Source organism: Carya illinoinensis, chromosome 7, assembly GCF_018687715.1.
Source record: "Carya illinoinensis cultivar Pawnee chromosome 7, C.illinoinensisPawnee_v1, whole genome shotgun sequence".
Classification (NCBI taxonomy): domain Eukaryota; kingdom Viridiplantae; phylum Streptophyta; class Magnoliopsida; order Fagales; family Juglandaceae; genus Carya; species Carya illinoinensis.
Genome location: NC_056758.1, coordinates 10624814 through 10641235, shown reverse-complemented (window position 1 = coordinate 10641235; position 16422 = coordinate 10624814). Strand labels below are relative to the sequence as shown.

Sequence of the window (16422 nt, the reverse complement as noted above, 5' to 3'; positions counted from 1 at the left end):
ATTAGAAGAGAAAGGTACCCAATATATATAATGTTGCGAACAAAAAGGCAAAAACCATCAAAGTTGTATGGAACGTACAGTAGCTTAAATTATTGTTAAAAAAAAAGTAGCTAATTAGTTGTCATAAGCAGATTTTCTTTCTGCAACTATTCCCATGCAAAATCTAAGAAAGAGATTTGAGTTAATGGGCGGACCAAAAGCAAGCTATAGCTATTGTATTATATGGCTCATATTGAGTGGAACATATAGTAAAAATGCATATGATGTAACCCTAATTTTATATAGTGAAATTTCAGCCGCCGTTCACTCCTATAGATGTAGGCACATTGCGGAACCATGTTAAATTTTTGTGTTATTTTGCTTTCTCTTTTTCATATAATTTATCATAGTTGCCGTATGTACTCACAACAATAGCAAATGTCTTTGTCTTTCTTATTATGTTCACAAAGAGGATAACTAACTACTGTACCTATCGTGATACTCTAGAATGAGCACAATACCACTACTATGATGTGTGTATGTGCTGTGATGGTGAACCTAAATGTATTACAAAGTTATCAAGGCTAATATGCCCCCTCGAATCCAAGGGGGTGTCAACCACATTGATAGTCGATTTTAAAGTGTAGGAATTGATGAAGGACATCTGCAATCTGATCCTTGGAGTTGATAAAGGAGACGTGGAGTGTATTGGCAGCAACCTTATCTCTGACAAAGTGATAATCGATGTCCATGTGTTTTGTCTTCGAATGGTAGACTGGATTGGCTGAAAGGTAAGTTGCTCCAAGATTGTCGAATTATAGAATAGGCATTTGGTGAAGATGAATTCCAAGCTCACGAGTAAGGGTTTGAATCCAAATAAGTTCAGCAGCTAAGGTAGTAATGGCCTTGTATTCTGCTTTTGTTGAAGACCTAGCCACAGTTTTGTGTTTCTTAGAGCTCCATGAAATAAGGTGCTTGCCAAGGTAAATACAACAACCTCCTGTTGACCTCCTATCATCTAGATAGCCACCCCAGTCTGCATCGGAGTAGGCTTGAAAAGTGAAGTTAGATTGAGGAGTAAAGAGGAGAAAATGGTTAACAATGGCTTTTAGATATCTGAGAACTCATTTTACTGCACTCCAGTGTGGCTCTTTTGGTGAGTGAAGGAATTGGAATACTTTATTTATTGCAAAGAAGATGTCGAGTCTAGTTAAGGATAAATGCTGTAAACCCCCAACCAGACTTTGGTACAATGCAACATCATCAAAATCTAGTGCATCAAATTTAGAGAGCTTGAGGGAAGCAGCCATGGGTGAAGACATTGGTTTAGCATGTAGCATGTTGCTATGAGCAAGAAGTAGCTTGATATATTTTCTTTGAGTCAACAAAACACCATTCTTGGTGTAATCCACCTCAAGACCAAGAAAGAAGGAGAGGTTGCCGAGGTCCTTCATAGGAAATGCAATGCCAAAAGCTTGTGTAATAGCAGAAATGGCTGACGAGTTAGATGCAGTGATGACTATCTCATCAACATATACAAACAGAAAAATAGTAAGATCAGTATGATGAAGAATGAACAATGATGGGTCAGCTTTAGATGCAGTAAAAGCATAGTATATAAGCCATGAGCTAAGTTGAGCAAATCAGGCTCTCGGGGCTTGCTTGAGGTCATGAATGGCTTTATGGAGCTTGCACACATATGTTGGGTGAGCTGAGACTATAAACCCCTGAGACTGCTGCATGTAGACATTATTTGTGAGAGTGCCATGTAGAAAAGCATTTTGGATGTCCAATTGTCGCTGGAGCCATTTTCAAGTTACTACAATGGATAAAATGAGACGTATGGTGGTGAATTTCACCACTAGATTTTGGACTTTTTTTTTTTTTTTTCTTTTTTAACTTCATATTTGGGCCACTTTTTTTTTTTTTTTAAACAAAATTTTGTGTAGGCTTTTAAATTTTAATTTGTTTGAAAATTACAATTTAAACTAAATAATTCGCTTTTGATTATAATAAAAAACACAACTAACAAACAAGTACTAACATGCTTTCAAAAATTACTGATAAAAAAAAAACAAAACAAGCTGTCATTTCACATTAGCAATGGATTCAACAAAATTAAAATTTGACTATAATTTAATTAAATTGTATAAAATAAGACTGTAGTGGACTCAACAATTAAACAGTCATTTTAGCTTTCAATATTCTCATGACCAAAATTATTGAGCTATTGCTGGTGGAAAATAACATTTTGGCATAAAAAATTCTCATCCCGCTGGCGGCTTCATTTCGCGCATTTCACTCGAAGAACAAATTCATTTCGCGCTTTTGAGTTGGCTTTGGTCTTCTTCATCACTCTTGGGCTACGCGACCAATTTTCCAGTTCTCTTTCTTCCTATGGCAGGTAACTTCATTTCCATCCATTTACTTCTCACGATTTCATCTTCATCTTTTTTACAAGTAAGACCCGCTTCCGATTTCACTTCCCATTTATCCCTTGAGACATCACTTTCTATTTCATCTTTATCTTCATCTTCATCATATTACTTCATACCCACATCCTTGCAGGTGACCCACGATTTCATCTTCTTACGGTCTTACCAGCAGCCGAAGCATTTCTCCCAAATCCCCACGCCGTCATCGTTTGCCACCGTCGTGGCCCCATCGCCTCCTGGTAAGCCAAGCCAATTTTTTTTCTCTGTCTCTGTTTTTTTCCAGAAAATGGAATGTGGATGACGATTTTTTTTTTCTTGGAATGTGGAAATCTGGTTTGTGATGTTTGGGTGTCGTTGGAATGTGGAAATCTGGAATGTGGGAATCTGGTTTGTGATGTGTGGGTGTCGTTGGAATGTGGAAATCTGGTTTGATCCAACTAGAAGACTCGAATATGTGATCCAACTAATCTTTTGATCCATCTTTTAATTAACTAAATGGTGGTCCCTGTATTAGATATAGCGGACTGATGGTCCACTGCTCATGCCTTTCTTTTACCTCACTTTATGTCATTATATTCCTTTGGTCGGAGATAAAAAGTTAGTGAACCAGAAAAATAAATGGGGGGAATCAAGGAGGTTGGAATCACATATTCCAAACACTGCAACCTTATGAATGGATCTACATTAGGTTGAAACAAAATCAATGACATAGAATGGATGTACATTAGATGATTCGACAGAGTAAGAGCCGATGCTGCTACTGTAAAATACAAACACGTCATTTACTAGCTTGAGCGAAACAGAACCAGAAGCAATAATTTATGCAGGCTTACTTTGATTCAGGAACCAATGATAGCATATGATATTACATGAAACGATCATTACATCAATGGTAATGATCACTGATCATTATGAATATGTTTATGTCCCATGTTTAAATGTAGCTTAAATATGTTGCATAGCTTGGCTTTTGTCAATTATAATTGCTGTTCTTTTACAAACATGATCGAACTCATAAGGAATCAATTTTACAAATTGGGGCTACTTTATATTAATTTATACTCTTTAAATTACTTTATTTTTACAATCTTTATCTATTTTCATAAGATATTTTGCCCTCATTTTAAATGTACAGAGTATTTTTATCACTGGTACAGTGCAGGAACTTAAGAGCACGATGCTATCATGCATCTGGTTCCATGGTTAAGTTTGGTCTTAGCTCTTTAATGAAATTCAGACATGGATACACTTTGGATGAATGATATAATTTCTGGAGTACGCATTCCCCTTTTTCCAGTATGTTTGAACTTATTGCAAATGAAAAGCATGCAATGACATGTAGAGAGAGGAACTATTTGACTATCATGCCATACTGACCAGAAACTTAGTTTATGAGTGCAGTGTAATTACTCCCATCCACACTTCATCTGCTCTTACTTATGAGTGCAGTGTAAAATCGTACTTATAATCGTACTTACGTGCTTCAAGCACGTGATCATGATAATTGTGTCTTAGGCAAGAGAAAGTGACCCTTAGGTAATCAGAAGTGAGTTTTACAAGTGGGATCTATAATATTTTTTCAAGTTTTTATAAATATATTTAAACTAATTTTAACATATAAACACATTTATCTTCATCTTAGGTGGGTTCTATAAAATCCACTCTATCATCTCAAGTTATTAATATTCATAAAGAATTCAACTCATTTTAATATCCAAACGAAGCCTTATTAATTGAAAGTATCAAAACTGTCAGTCACCTTATGTTAATATTAATTTCACGTTGAATTGCCTATCAAGAAGAAGAAGAAGAAGAAAAATCACTTTGAATTGAGGTGTAAAAAAATTTATTTCTAATGCAAATAAGTCAATGAGGAAAAAAAAACAAGTCATGTAAGCTAACAATGAGAGATATTTTGACTAAATGCTTTAATTGTATTACCATGTCAAAAGTGTTTTATGTTTTAAGTTTTGTGATAGTCGAGGGTATGCTAAAAACATGTTTGGATCAATTAAGTTTGCGAATCATGAATTTCTAGAAGCACTGAACATATCTCGAGAGTATGTTTGAATATATTCAAAAAGAAAAAATTCTATTTGAAAGTTTTTTTCAAATATAAATCAAACAAATTGCTAATGTATAATCTTGAAATATCAGCTTACAAAAGCAAACATCGATACTCAATTTTTTGTGAATATAATAAGTCACGCAATAAGCAATATCTTACGCATCAAATCTTTAAATATCATAATTAATCTGAAAACCCAAATACTACAATGAACCTTATAAAGCAAATAAGCTGAAGGGTGGTGATAGATTTAATGATCGGGTGGTACAATCACAAAGTGATTTTATAAAAATAATTCATAAAATTCATATGATATTATATATATATATATTTATATATTTTATAATAAAAATAATTTTACAATTTAACGTATTACGTTAATTTATGTATTTATTTTTTTAAAATGACCAGTTAATTTATTTGGGCGTTTTAACCTATGGTGGATTGGGATGCAGTGATAAATGATGTCCATAACTAACCCCAATTGTAGAAGGAGAGGTGCTACTCTGTCGTCTGAGTAGCAGTGCTCTTTCTTACTACTAGGACACTTTGAGATTTTTATTTTTTAGTTCATTTTCCTTTCACATTTTTTTAAAATATTTTTAAAAAGTAAAAAAATACACTAATATACTAAAAATTACTTCCTTAATCATTAAAAGTAAAAATAAAAAGTAAAAAAAATTCAGGAGCAGTCAAATGGAGCTAGGGGTGTAATTGGTCCAGTCCGGCCTGATCCTGTTTTAGAAAAATTTAGGACCGAACCGGTATACACCGGTTTTACATTTTTCAAAACCGATTACGTACCAGTTACCATCCTAAACCGGTACCTCTGATCTTACTGATTTTAGGTCTGGTTCAATTCGGTTTTTTGGTTTTAAGAAAATGTAAATTTTTCATAAAAATATGTTTATTAAAAAAAATGGTTTAAAAAAAATAGGTTTTATTAAAAATCTGTTACTATTTACAAACATATAAAAAAACTATTGTGTAAAAAAAATTCTATAATAAAAGAACTGCATATGATCAAATAAAATTTTCATGTTTAAGATTAAAGATTTATATTATAAATTATAATAACATTATCAAAAAATATTATATATAATATTAAAAAAATTAATTTAAATATATATTATAGTGAACCGGTCCGATTCAATCATAAAAATCATGGAACCGGAACAGACCAGTTTTCACTGATTTTGGCATTTTAGAAACCGGTTCCGGATTGGTTTTCCGGTTTACTCCTAAATTTACAACCCTAAGTTGAGTGGTCACATTCTGACAGTAAAGTAGAGTTTTCCTCATAGAAAATGCCCCCCTTTTTTATGTGACAAAACTCACGTGAAAATATAGATGAAAAGGCAACGTCAAAATCGATTGCAACGAGGAAATTGGGGTTCGCCTTTATGCTCTATTTTGACAATACTCTAGTGGAAATAGGTGAAATGGCAATTAACATCACAATCCATTGAGACGAAGTGGTGGGGTTCACTTTTATGGTCCAATTGCCCCACATAATGGATGATACTTTCTGTTGTATTTTCTTCGAATTTTCCTCCATTTTTTTTTAAAAGAAGTATTACTGCATAAAATTGCACAATAAATCGAAATGAGAAGAATGATTCCAGGCCTACATTGGCAATTTGAAAGTCGATACAATACTCTTCACATTCATATAAATAAATAAGCATATAAAAATAAATAAAATAAATATATAAAAATTTACGTGATTCGGCATAAAAACCTATATCTACGAGTTGTTTGGGAACAAAATTCACTATGATTGATGTTTTACAATTTCTCATGACCTCACATGTCACTCGATACAATGAAAGAATTTACTATAACAAAGTCGTCCATTCCTCCAGTCGTACGTTGATAATTCATTTCACTTATACATATCTCCTCCTTTTATAGAGATATATTTTCTTCTTTAAAGTGATAGAATCTGATTTATCTTGTGAAACTTTTTCTTTTAAAGAGTCTGAACTAACATTTTTTAATTTATCTCTTCTTTATTTTATCTATTTATTGCCTCATCTTTAACTTTATTTCTTCTTTTGTTATTCGTTATAGGTTTCAAATAGTCGGAACCTGCCAATTTAGTCCCCAAGAAGAAGTATATAACATTTTAAATAAAATGTATTCTACCGACATGATTTCTCATGATTTGATTTGAGATAATAGCTTAATGTCCTTCGCAAAGACAGATAAGACTCGTTGAAAGAAGATATGGGCCGGAATGGTTATAAACCCTCTTTTTCATATGAACCATGAAGTCCAAGCCCAGTAGTTTACAACAGTACTGTCAGCCCAGCCCAGCCCAGCCCCTTGGACAATTAAACCAGTGAATTAGTTTGTGGTCCATACTCAAACATCAATGGACTATGAATAGATACATTAAATAAAGATGGCTCCTGAAAAATAAATAAATAAATAAAGATAAAATTCACATAAAAATTAAATTTTTAACTATTGACCTTGGGCTTTATTTCTTTTTTCCTTTTTTGGTAAGAACAGGCACGAGATTTAAACAAACTAAAATTATATTTAATATTATTTTTTTAATACATAATATTATTATAATATATATATTTATAACATTTAATTGAAAAATATATTACAATAAGATAGAAAGTATCCGTGTTTCAATATAAAGTTAGTTTGATTTACTGCTAATTTGGTGAATAAGTACCATCATCCACTGCTTGCAAGTGGGTGATCAGACAAAGCACAAACTTGAACTCCCACCCACCCACAATATTCCACCCCCAAAATGGAAGCACTCCCTTTGAATTGCCAACAACTTTCACAAAAGACCCTCATCGTAATCATTGCACTTGTAACGTGAGCTTTTATCTTTTAACTAATATAATTCTTATTAAGAAATAGGATTTATAATTATAGAGTACGTGTATTCTTTTAAAATAAATAAATAAATATAAGATTTACATAAAAAATTAATGTTTTAATGATAGACTCTATTCATTCTAAAAAAGAACACTATTTATACATGTCATGATTATATTTATGATCTAACACTACTTTCTTATTTGCTAACAAAAGAACTTTACCTTTCATAGTAGGCCTGGGCAGAAAAATTGTAGGCCCTACCCATCTAAATGATCCGACCCGACCCGGCCGATAAATGCAGGTTACAAGTATTTTCAGGTCGTACATGTGGAATGTTGGTTTCAACCCGCCTAAAGTCATGCAAATAAAACCATAGCTAGCCCTCCCCATTCTCTTCTCATTCATCATTGCCTCCCTTTGTTCGTCATTGCATTCTTTTCCCCAAGCAAGAGTTGAGGCCTAAAGTCACGCAAATCAACTTTTCTCTGTTTAAGGATTGAGGCCGCCGAGGACGTTCCGCTCAGTGAGTTAATTGCCGATGAGATTGAGGCTGCCGACATCTTGCTCCATCTCTCTCAACTATTCTTTGAGACTGTTATGAATCCCATAAGTGGGCTGGGCTTGATGTCTAACTTAGTTGTTACCTTTTACTTTAATTGAGTTGTGAAGTTGTTTAGTGGCCCATGGGCCTAGTTAATGTTAGTAGAATTAGCCCATGACCTTAGTTAGCTGTTCTAGTATATGTAGAGCAAAGGGCTCCTCGTTGGGGGATCTGGAAAATATTGTTGAATTTGTTTGTCATTTCTTTTGGGAGGAATTGGGAGCCTCGAACATCCCAAGGCATAACTATTATCATCTTTCTTGTTCTTGATTCTCTTGTATTGTTTATATTACTGTTCTTACTTCTGGGACCATAACAAGTGGTATCAAGAGACTTTCGATTCTAAATGGCTGGGTATACAAGATCTACACAGCAAGAAAACTTGTTTTTAATGGAAAAGATTTTGGATAAAGTGCTGGAGATGAAAGAAATAGTGAAGGGAATGAAGCAAAATTGCAAGAGGATGCAAGAATCTTTCGTGGAATGGCAAGACCAGGAGGACGCCGAAGAGAACTTGGGAGATACGGATTCAACTGAAGAAACACAACAATCAACTCTCCGGGAGTGGCAATACGAGGAGGACGAAGATACGGTAATAGAGATAGAAGAAATACAGAAATCGGTAATGTACCAAGAAACTGAAACGAATGATGAAGACAAAATCATGAAGGAAGAAAAAAAGAAGGCAGTTGGAGTGGAGAGGATAGTGGTAACACCCACGGAAGTTATCTTCATAGCAATGCCTCTTCCATCCGATATTGGGAAACCAAATTTATTTTACCCACTTTCAGATCCCACTTCTCATTTAATGGCTGAGCTAAAGAAATATCATGCCATGATTATTCTTAGAGGTCCAAAGAAGGCTCATGAAGCAGTGAAACTGCAGAGGGATGGACTCGTTGTTATCGGTAAGAAACTTTTGGTTCATTATTTGTTTAATGAATTACTACTTAAAGTGGTGTTTAAGCCCTTTGATAGAGGGAGAGAAATAAATCCTAGAGGAACGACTAGTAATGCTGTGTTCATAGAAAAGATACTCAAGTTTATGCCCAATGTTATTGTGATTTCGATGGACAACTATAATTATTCTAGTTGAAACGATGAGGAAAAACAAGAAGCGGGTTATTTGAGATCGATTCTAGCAAAGGAAGTCGATGAGTATAGTGAGTATAATTTCGGAAGCGGTGATGGAGATTACATTGCATTCCATATAGAGAAATCGATATCAACGGCGGGGCCCAGTAAAGTTGATAGACAGAGAAACAAAGAACTGGAGAAGTTCTTGGTAGATGCTAGGCTTAACAAGATAAAACTAGAAGCTGCCAAGAGCGAGGAGGTTCTTGGTCGAATTCGCCAGATTGTAAAAGTTTGGGTGAAGCAACTTACTCGACTGAGAGGATACACTGATCAAATGGTGGAGGATGCAAATGCTGAAGAGGAGATTGAAAATGTTGCAATGCAGGCAACTAATTTTCAGCACACTGCCCCTGCTGAACAGCATGGTTGCCGTATAGGTAATTCTAGAAGAGATGAAAAGTGTACACTAGCAATATTTGGTTTGATGAAGAGTGATAAAAAGGCCCGCATGGTGGAGAGTATTGAAAATTTGAAGAGTAAGAATTTTTTTGCACCTTATCTGTTTGATATATTGCCACTTGAGGGTGTTTTTGGGTGGTATGGGATGAAGTTGATACAACTTTGGAAATTGATAGAGGAACAAATATTGTGGCCCTTTGACAGAGGAAATGAAGAAGAAATGGGGGCGAAGGCATTTTTTATGCTTCACTATGCTATGATGGGTTATGTAGCTGGAATGAGATTTGGATTGTTGGCTTTAATGCTGTTTGACACAAACGGGTTTGATCTTGTTTTTTGGATAGCAGTTGAAGATGTAGGTGATATCTACAAGTTTTACAAGCTCACAGAAGATGACAGTCGAGTGCAAGATTACATGGACCCACAGCCTAAAATCAATGTCAAGATGTGGGCTATTCTCATTGACTGGCTGATTGAGGTTCATAGAAGAATTGAACTCATGTCTGAAATCCTCTACCTCACCATAAATTTAATCAATGCAAGCATGGATGATTTCTCTATAGAAATCTTCTTGGTACCTGTAGCCCTTCAGCTCATCACAATGGTTCAAAGCCTCCATACAATCTCAACACGCGGCTTGAGCTTGCTCCATACAGTTGGTCACGTCATCAAGCTTGGAGCAGATCCTTTGAGTAAAAACGCAGCCATTGAAGCATTTTGTGTTTATCCTGGCATTTTGCAAGTTGGAGAGGCTTGTCTAGGGCCTTAGCTGTAGAGGGAAGGAAGGCAAATATGCAATTGTGACTGATAGATGGCAGAACCTTAATGATGTATATCTTGATGGAAAAATTCTGGAATTACTAGCCAGATATGCAGACGATTTTTTGTCCATGATGTTGGATTTTGATAGATTTGAATAGCAACAGAGGTGGAAATGCTAAATTGGAACCTTGAGGACAAGGTTCTTTAAAGGGAGAGAATTTGTTATGAATCCCGTAAGTGGGCTGGGCTTGATGTCCAACTTAGTTGTTACCTTTTACTTTAATTGAGTTGTGAAGTTGTTTAGTGGCCCATGGGCCTAGTTAATGTTAGTAGAATTAGCCCATGGTCTTAGTTAGTTGTTCTAGTATATGTAGAGCAAAGGGCTCCTTGTTGGGGGATCTGGAAAATATGTTGTATTTGTTTGTCATTTCTTTTGGGAGGAATTGGGAGCCTCGAACATCCCAAGGCGTAACTATTATCATCTTTCTTGTTCTTGATTCTCTTATATTGTTTATATTACTGTTCTTACTTCTGGGACCATAACAGAGACCAAGAATCAGAGTTTAAAGCTACTATAACTGCATTACAAACTCTTTTGCTAACAATTTTCCAATGATTCTGAAAGAAACCAACTAGAAATCCATCTGGTCCAAGGGAGCTAAAACCATTTATTTGAAATATGGCATCCTCAATCTTTGAAAATGAAATTTCTTAGAGCAATATGATGTTCATTTACTCTGATATAGTTGGCCTTAAAGATTGAGTACATTCCTCTATTCCTGTAGGATTGGAGGTATTAAATAGGCCATGAAAGAAAGCTTGGAAATAGAGCAGATACCCTCATGTGTTATTGCTGTTTTTCCTTCTCCATCAGATATGCTTTTGAAAAAAATTGGAGTTCCTTCTTTGGTTCACACGCATTTGAAATAATTTGGTGTTCTTGTCCCCATCCTTTAGCCATCTTTGCTTTACTCTTTGATTCCATTTTAAGTCCTCTTCAAAGAATGCATCAACTTTCTTATTTAGGTTACTTGTACTGAGATATCTCCATCATTTGCTTCCTCTAATACTTTGAGCTGAGAGAGCTTAGTGTTAATAACTTCTTTTTTGAGATGAAGGCTACTTTACTCCACTGCTTAAGAGCTTCCTTGCACCTTGTCAATCCTTTTGTGGTGTTTGTAATCTTGATTAAAGGATAAAATTCATGATTCCAGGCTTGCCTGACAATGTCATTACAATCTTCCATTCTTGCCCAATTTGCTTCATATCTGAAAGGCCTTATTCTCCTTACTTCATTCTCCATAGTCCCTAATTCATGGAGTAATGGATATTGATATGAAGTTTGTGCAGCCAATGTGGTAACTTTCGCTTCAGAAAATAAGTTGTGCCATTGAGAGTTTGCTAGAGCTCAATACAATATTTCTTTGGTAAAATTCTTCCCTTTCTCTATTATTGCTCCATGTAAATCGAGACCCTTGATAGCCAAGGTCACTAAGGCCAAATTCTTCGATCACTTCTCAAAATTCCTCCATTTGCTTATGGGGTCTTAGTGCTGCTCCAGATTTTTCATTTTGGTGGATAATTTCATTAAAGTCAGAGTTAAGACTAATGGTTTGGTGATTGATCACCCGTCATACTACCTATGACTACTTCTGAGATATAGTGGATATGGTGGAGAGTGGGGAGTGAAAACACCAATGCAACAGGAGAGCCACCTGAACCTTTCAATTAAAATAGGAGTTGGGGTGCTTGTTTTAATGAGTTATCAATTCTTCACATTGTTGCTAAAAATAATCAAAGAAGACACATAATCAACAATTCGATGAGCGGGGAGGTGTATGATGAACACATGCAAAAGGAAATAAGAGCTCATCAAAGACCACATGACAGGACAAAGATTTTGCCCATTTGTGGATCAAATCAAGGCATTTGTAGTCCCTTGCAGATCCAGGCCAAGATCTCAATAGGTTTCAATTCTTTCAATAGCTTCCAATTGTCAGGCCTTTTTTATGTTGAAGGATTCCCATAAAAGCCTGTTAGGAGCCAAATGTTTCCTGTGTCTATTTGTGACATTTTGAGAGATATGTACCTTTGAGTAAAAAGCTAGTCCTCCACTCCATCCTATGCTTTCCACAATAAAGCTCCTATGAAAGCCCAATTGGGTTTTGGTCCTTTCTATCCTCTATCTATTACACTTCATTTCAGTATGGAAAACAAAGCGTGGGGATTTTGTATTCATCAGGTGGTGAAGCTCTTGAACTGTATAAGGGTACCCAATCCCTCAATAGTTCCAACTAAGACCAATCATTGCCGGTGGTGGCTGCAATGAGTCAAGTTCTGAGTTTCACTCCTTGCAAGGATGAGTTTTTGCTATATCTTCTTAGCACAGGAAATATTCTAACTATCATCCGATACTACTTTGATATCTCTTTTTTTTTTTTTCTTTTATTGTCCTCTAGCTCACTCAGATTAAGTGAGTGTTTGAGTGATGTTTGGAAAGAAAACTATGAATCTCACCTCATCTAAGTGCCCAAACATTAGCCTAAAAAGGCATTTTTCTCCAACAATGAGATATCTTGACGTCCATGATTTTGGGGAGCCAGTTTGACGTAGTACAGTTAAAAGTGGACCAAATTCATGACATGTTTAGTGTAGAGGATGAGTCTCATCCATTTTACAATGCATACACTTGACACATTCGAAAGATTACATAGGATCAAGAAGGAAGAAAATGAAGATAATTCAATGAGATCAGGAAAAAATAAACACCTCTAATGTATTTTCAGTCAAACTAATATCAATGGCTTTGCATTAAGAAGAAAAAACAAAACGACTACTCATATTGAACAGTCAGCAATTCAACCATTTTAGAGCAGTCAACAATTCAAGATCATTTTGCTTTTGTTAAATTTGGCCCACTTCTCTCGTGAAGAATATTTGAAGATCGAGAAACCCTATATCCTGAATCCCTTATCAAGCAAATATTCACAACATTTCAACCATCTCATGGTGGCATTCAGCATCTGGACAACATGACAGACAGTGAAGGAGGCACACAGAGAGCACAAATCGTGATACTTTCAATTTAACATAAATAATAAATATCCTGCGAACCTGTCACGGAATCATTCCTTAACAATCACGCACGAACATGACGATGGGAGGTGATTATGTAGTTAGGATGTCAGGAACGGTAGTGGAATGAGAACCAAGTACTCGTCCACCTACATCGGGGAAATTCTCATATCCAGGCAGGGGGCTAACCGTCCCATCAGCATCTACAATCATAGGATACTGGAGAAGGTGGCCCTTCAATAGTGTGAATTCTGCAGTTGAAAATCTGTTCCAATTATCATAAGCAATCTCATTCACTGTCTTCACACATTCCAAACTCTCTGGCTCCTCGAAGCATGTATCCTTCATGGCAAGATGCTCACACCACAGTGATATTCTGTATCCATAGACCTGCATGTGTGTATAGTCTTAAACCATATTCTGAATACAGGGACAGTGGAGTTCTTGTTATTTGTTAGAGAACCTAAGTAAAAAACCTAATGTGAAAATGCAGGTCAAATCTTAGAAAAGATTAATCACCATCATCACTCTTCCTCACTCTGACCAACTGTCAGCCACCCAAAGGAAGAAACACATCTATGTGAAACACATTATTTAACTGTTTCATTATTTCTAGTAACACCCTCCTCCAAGCCCCAAGAAAGAAGCTGAAATGAAAACTTTGGAAGAAATTAATAAATGTCAAGCAAGAAAAACTTTACAGACCTGACCGTGTGGCTGCTTCTTCCTTCTAGCCCAAGTGTGATGGGGTTGATATGCAGCCATAGCCAACTCAGTGTCCTTTGTACCAGCCATGGATCTCTGGTTAATATTGGCAGATCCCACTATTACGTATTCATCATCAACAATCATTCCCTTGGCATGTACATAAATCATAAACCTCCTGGACTTTTGTGAATCCGAGACCTGAGAAAAGTTTAATTATGGACAAATAAAAACGATTTTCTTGCAAGATATAAAACAAAACTGTATTTCAATGACAAGTTAATAACACAACATATCAGGATGCATAAAATTTAAAATTATGTGAACCCCCATTGTATCATAGAGAGAAAAAATAAACAAAATTTAAATAAAACACATATGAGGAAAAACATTAAAATGGAAAATCACATGACAAACAATTTTGAATAGGATTTTTTATTACATGCAATTTGCAATATATGGCAAGATAAAGTGTCATCCTATTTAATAAAGAAAAGGGCACAATTCCTATAGCTAAGAGAAGTCCAAATTAGAGACCAACAAGATCATTCCATTGTCAAAATACCATAAATAAATAAAAACAGATAATGATGAGATTATTTAGTCTTCTAGTCATAAAACAGAGCAAGCCCCATTAAAAACTAGCCGAAACACGTTAAAAGGGCTAAGGTTCTTCGAGAAAAAATCAAAATAACTGCAGCACCCTAAGCAACTAGGCACGATTGGCTCAGGAATTTGTAGAGCTGGAGGCCTGGACAACCAGAAAACCCAAAGAGGTCCATTCTTTCCTGTGCTTTTTAGACAAAAGAATTCAATAATTGATACATGTAAATAAATAAAAAAAGCAATGGAAGCTATTTGATAACTATTCCTTAGGACAACAGATTGAACATGTATGCTGGCATTATTCAGCTGAGAATAGAATTTCATATTCTGTTTCAGGCCTTAATTTAAACAGACATTGATGTTTCACAAGCACTACTAATATCCTTATAACTTTTTCCATTTTTTATGGCAAGGAATCCCGGAGACTGCAAATGCAACATGTCTTTTTAACCAATTGAACCCTGGATCTGTGCAGCACGTCCCCATCATAAAAATAAGGTAAATCATCGGCTTTTCACAGGTGAGAATGGCCCCAAGAAATTGTTTGCACCCAAGGGTTCAAACCTTAGACTTGAGCCAATCACAAGGAGTTACACCTTACTAACATAACGACAACATTCTTCAATGATACTAGATTATCTCATAGATGAAAGTATTAAAATTCATCTTACTGGTGGGTTGATTTAAGCAAAAAAGCTAGTCTTTAAATTTTAGGGCACTATATTTGAGTGCATAATTACTTTGAGTTGTATCTGAAGGCAACGGTTGTCAGAAATGAAATAATTTCTTACCATTAGAAATTATAGACCAACTACTTCCAATAATCATGACAATTTAGAGCAACAGAAAAATAGAATTCCTATGGACTATTACCTTAACACCATTATCACTCGAGATTTCCTCGGGAATATGTTCCCGATTACCTAGGCAATAGAAATTGAGAAAATCTCGAGGATGCAAGTCCATGCGCTCCATGGCTTTCAATTCCGTTGCAACTATATTGTACATCATTTGCATTGTTTGGCTCTGCAAGAACAAGTGTGCAAAAGCTAGGACGTAAATTGCATTGCTTCTTTTGTTATTATCAATATTAAATGCTTTTTGTACTTTCCATGTAACATCTTCATATCAAAGACTAAAACCAAGAAGCAAAATACAGGATAACATGCTCCAGGTGAGTCTAATAACTTGGGGAATGGCAATCAGACAGAACCGGGTTGCCAAGAATACAGCCTACTGATCGGTGGCAATGTAAGGGGAGACTAAGGGCTAGAGAAACAGGTGAACGGTGCAAAAGAAAAAAAAAATATTTAATTTTTTTTTTGTTGGTTTTTGTTGTCAGAATGTACCAACTATCTGTATCTATCTTGTTTGTCTCAAAACATGTAGCAATATTTCCAGTGTGTACAATTCAGAAATTAGATAAAAAATTACCTGCCAAAAGAGAATTTCTTGCATGGTTAAAGATTTTGGATCACCCTCAGGCCACATTGGTATGACAATATACACTGCAAATCTCTCATTTGCTCTAATTTTACTTGCAATCTTTAATGCCAACTCCATTGGGATTAGATTATCAGCTCCTGCTCACACAATGAAAGTCAAAAATTTGAGAAAATATTCTATTCAACAACTAAGATATGGTGTTCAGGACATGATTTTTATCCAAATATATATATATATATATATAGGAAATTAGAATCCAAGAATGCAAAGGCCACAAATAATGTTAAAGAAGAATTGAGAGAACAAGCGAGCCGGTCCTTGACAATCTTAATCAATTTTTGTGGATGAATTAGCATGTG

The 16422-nt window shown here is 35.4% G+C and overlaps 1 protein-coding gene and 1 long non-coding RNA gene across 3 annotated transcripts in view; one reads left to right on the top strand and one right to left on the bottom strand.

Annotated features, from left to right (window-relative positions):
* The first annotated feature begins 2179 nt into the window (after positions 1-2179).
* Positions 2180-16078, top strand: LOC122316969. 2 transcript variants are annotated; one of them, XR_006244335.1, is made up of 4 exons: positions 2180-2383; positions 2548-2653; positions 15031-15115; positions 15777-16078. It is a non-coding gene; the product is annotated as an uncharacterized LOC122316969 (long non-coding RNA). The 2 variants fall into 2 exon arrangements; XR_006244334.1 differs by lacking the exons at positions 15031-15115; positions 15777-16078 and having other exon boundaries at positions 2548-2933.
* Positions 12991-16422, bottom strand: part of LOC122316968 (phospholipase D delta-like) — a 38869-nt gene continuing 35437 nt past the window's right edge. Inside the window, exons 7-10 of the mRNA XM_043133842.1 lie at positions 16052-16200; positions 15491-15643; positions 14012-14212; positions 12991-13696 (exon numbers count right to left, since the gene is read on the bottom strand). Coding sequence (XP_042989776.1) covers positions 13400-13696; positions 14012-14212; positions 15491-15643; positions 16052-16200 — 800 coding nt within the window. The 3' untranslated portion in view covers positions 12991-13399. The remainder of the gene's footprint in view (positions 13697-14011; positions 14213-15490; positions 15644-16051; positions 16201-16422) is intronic.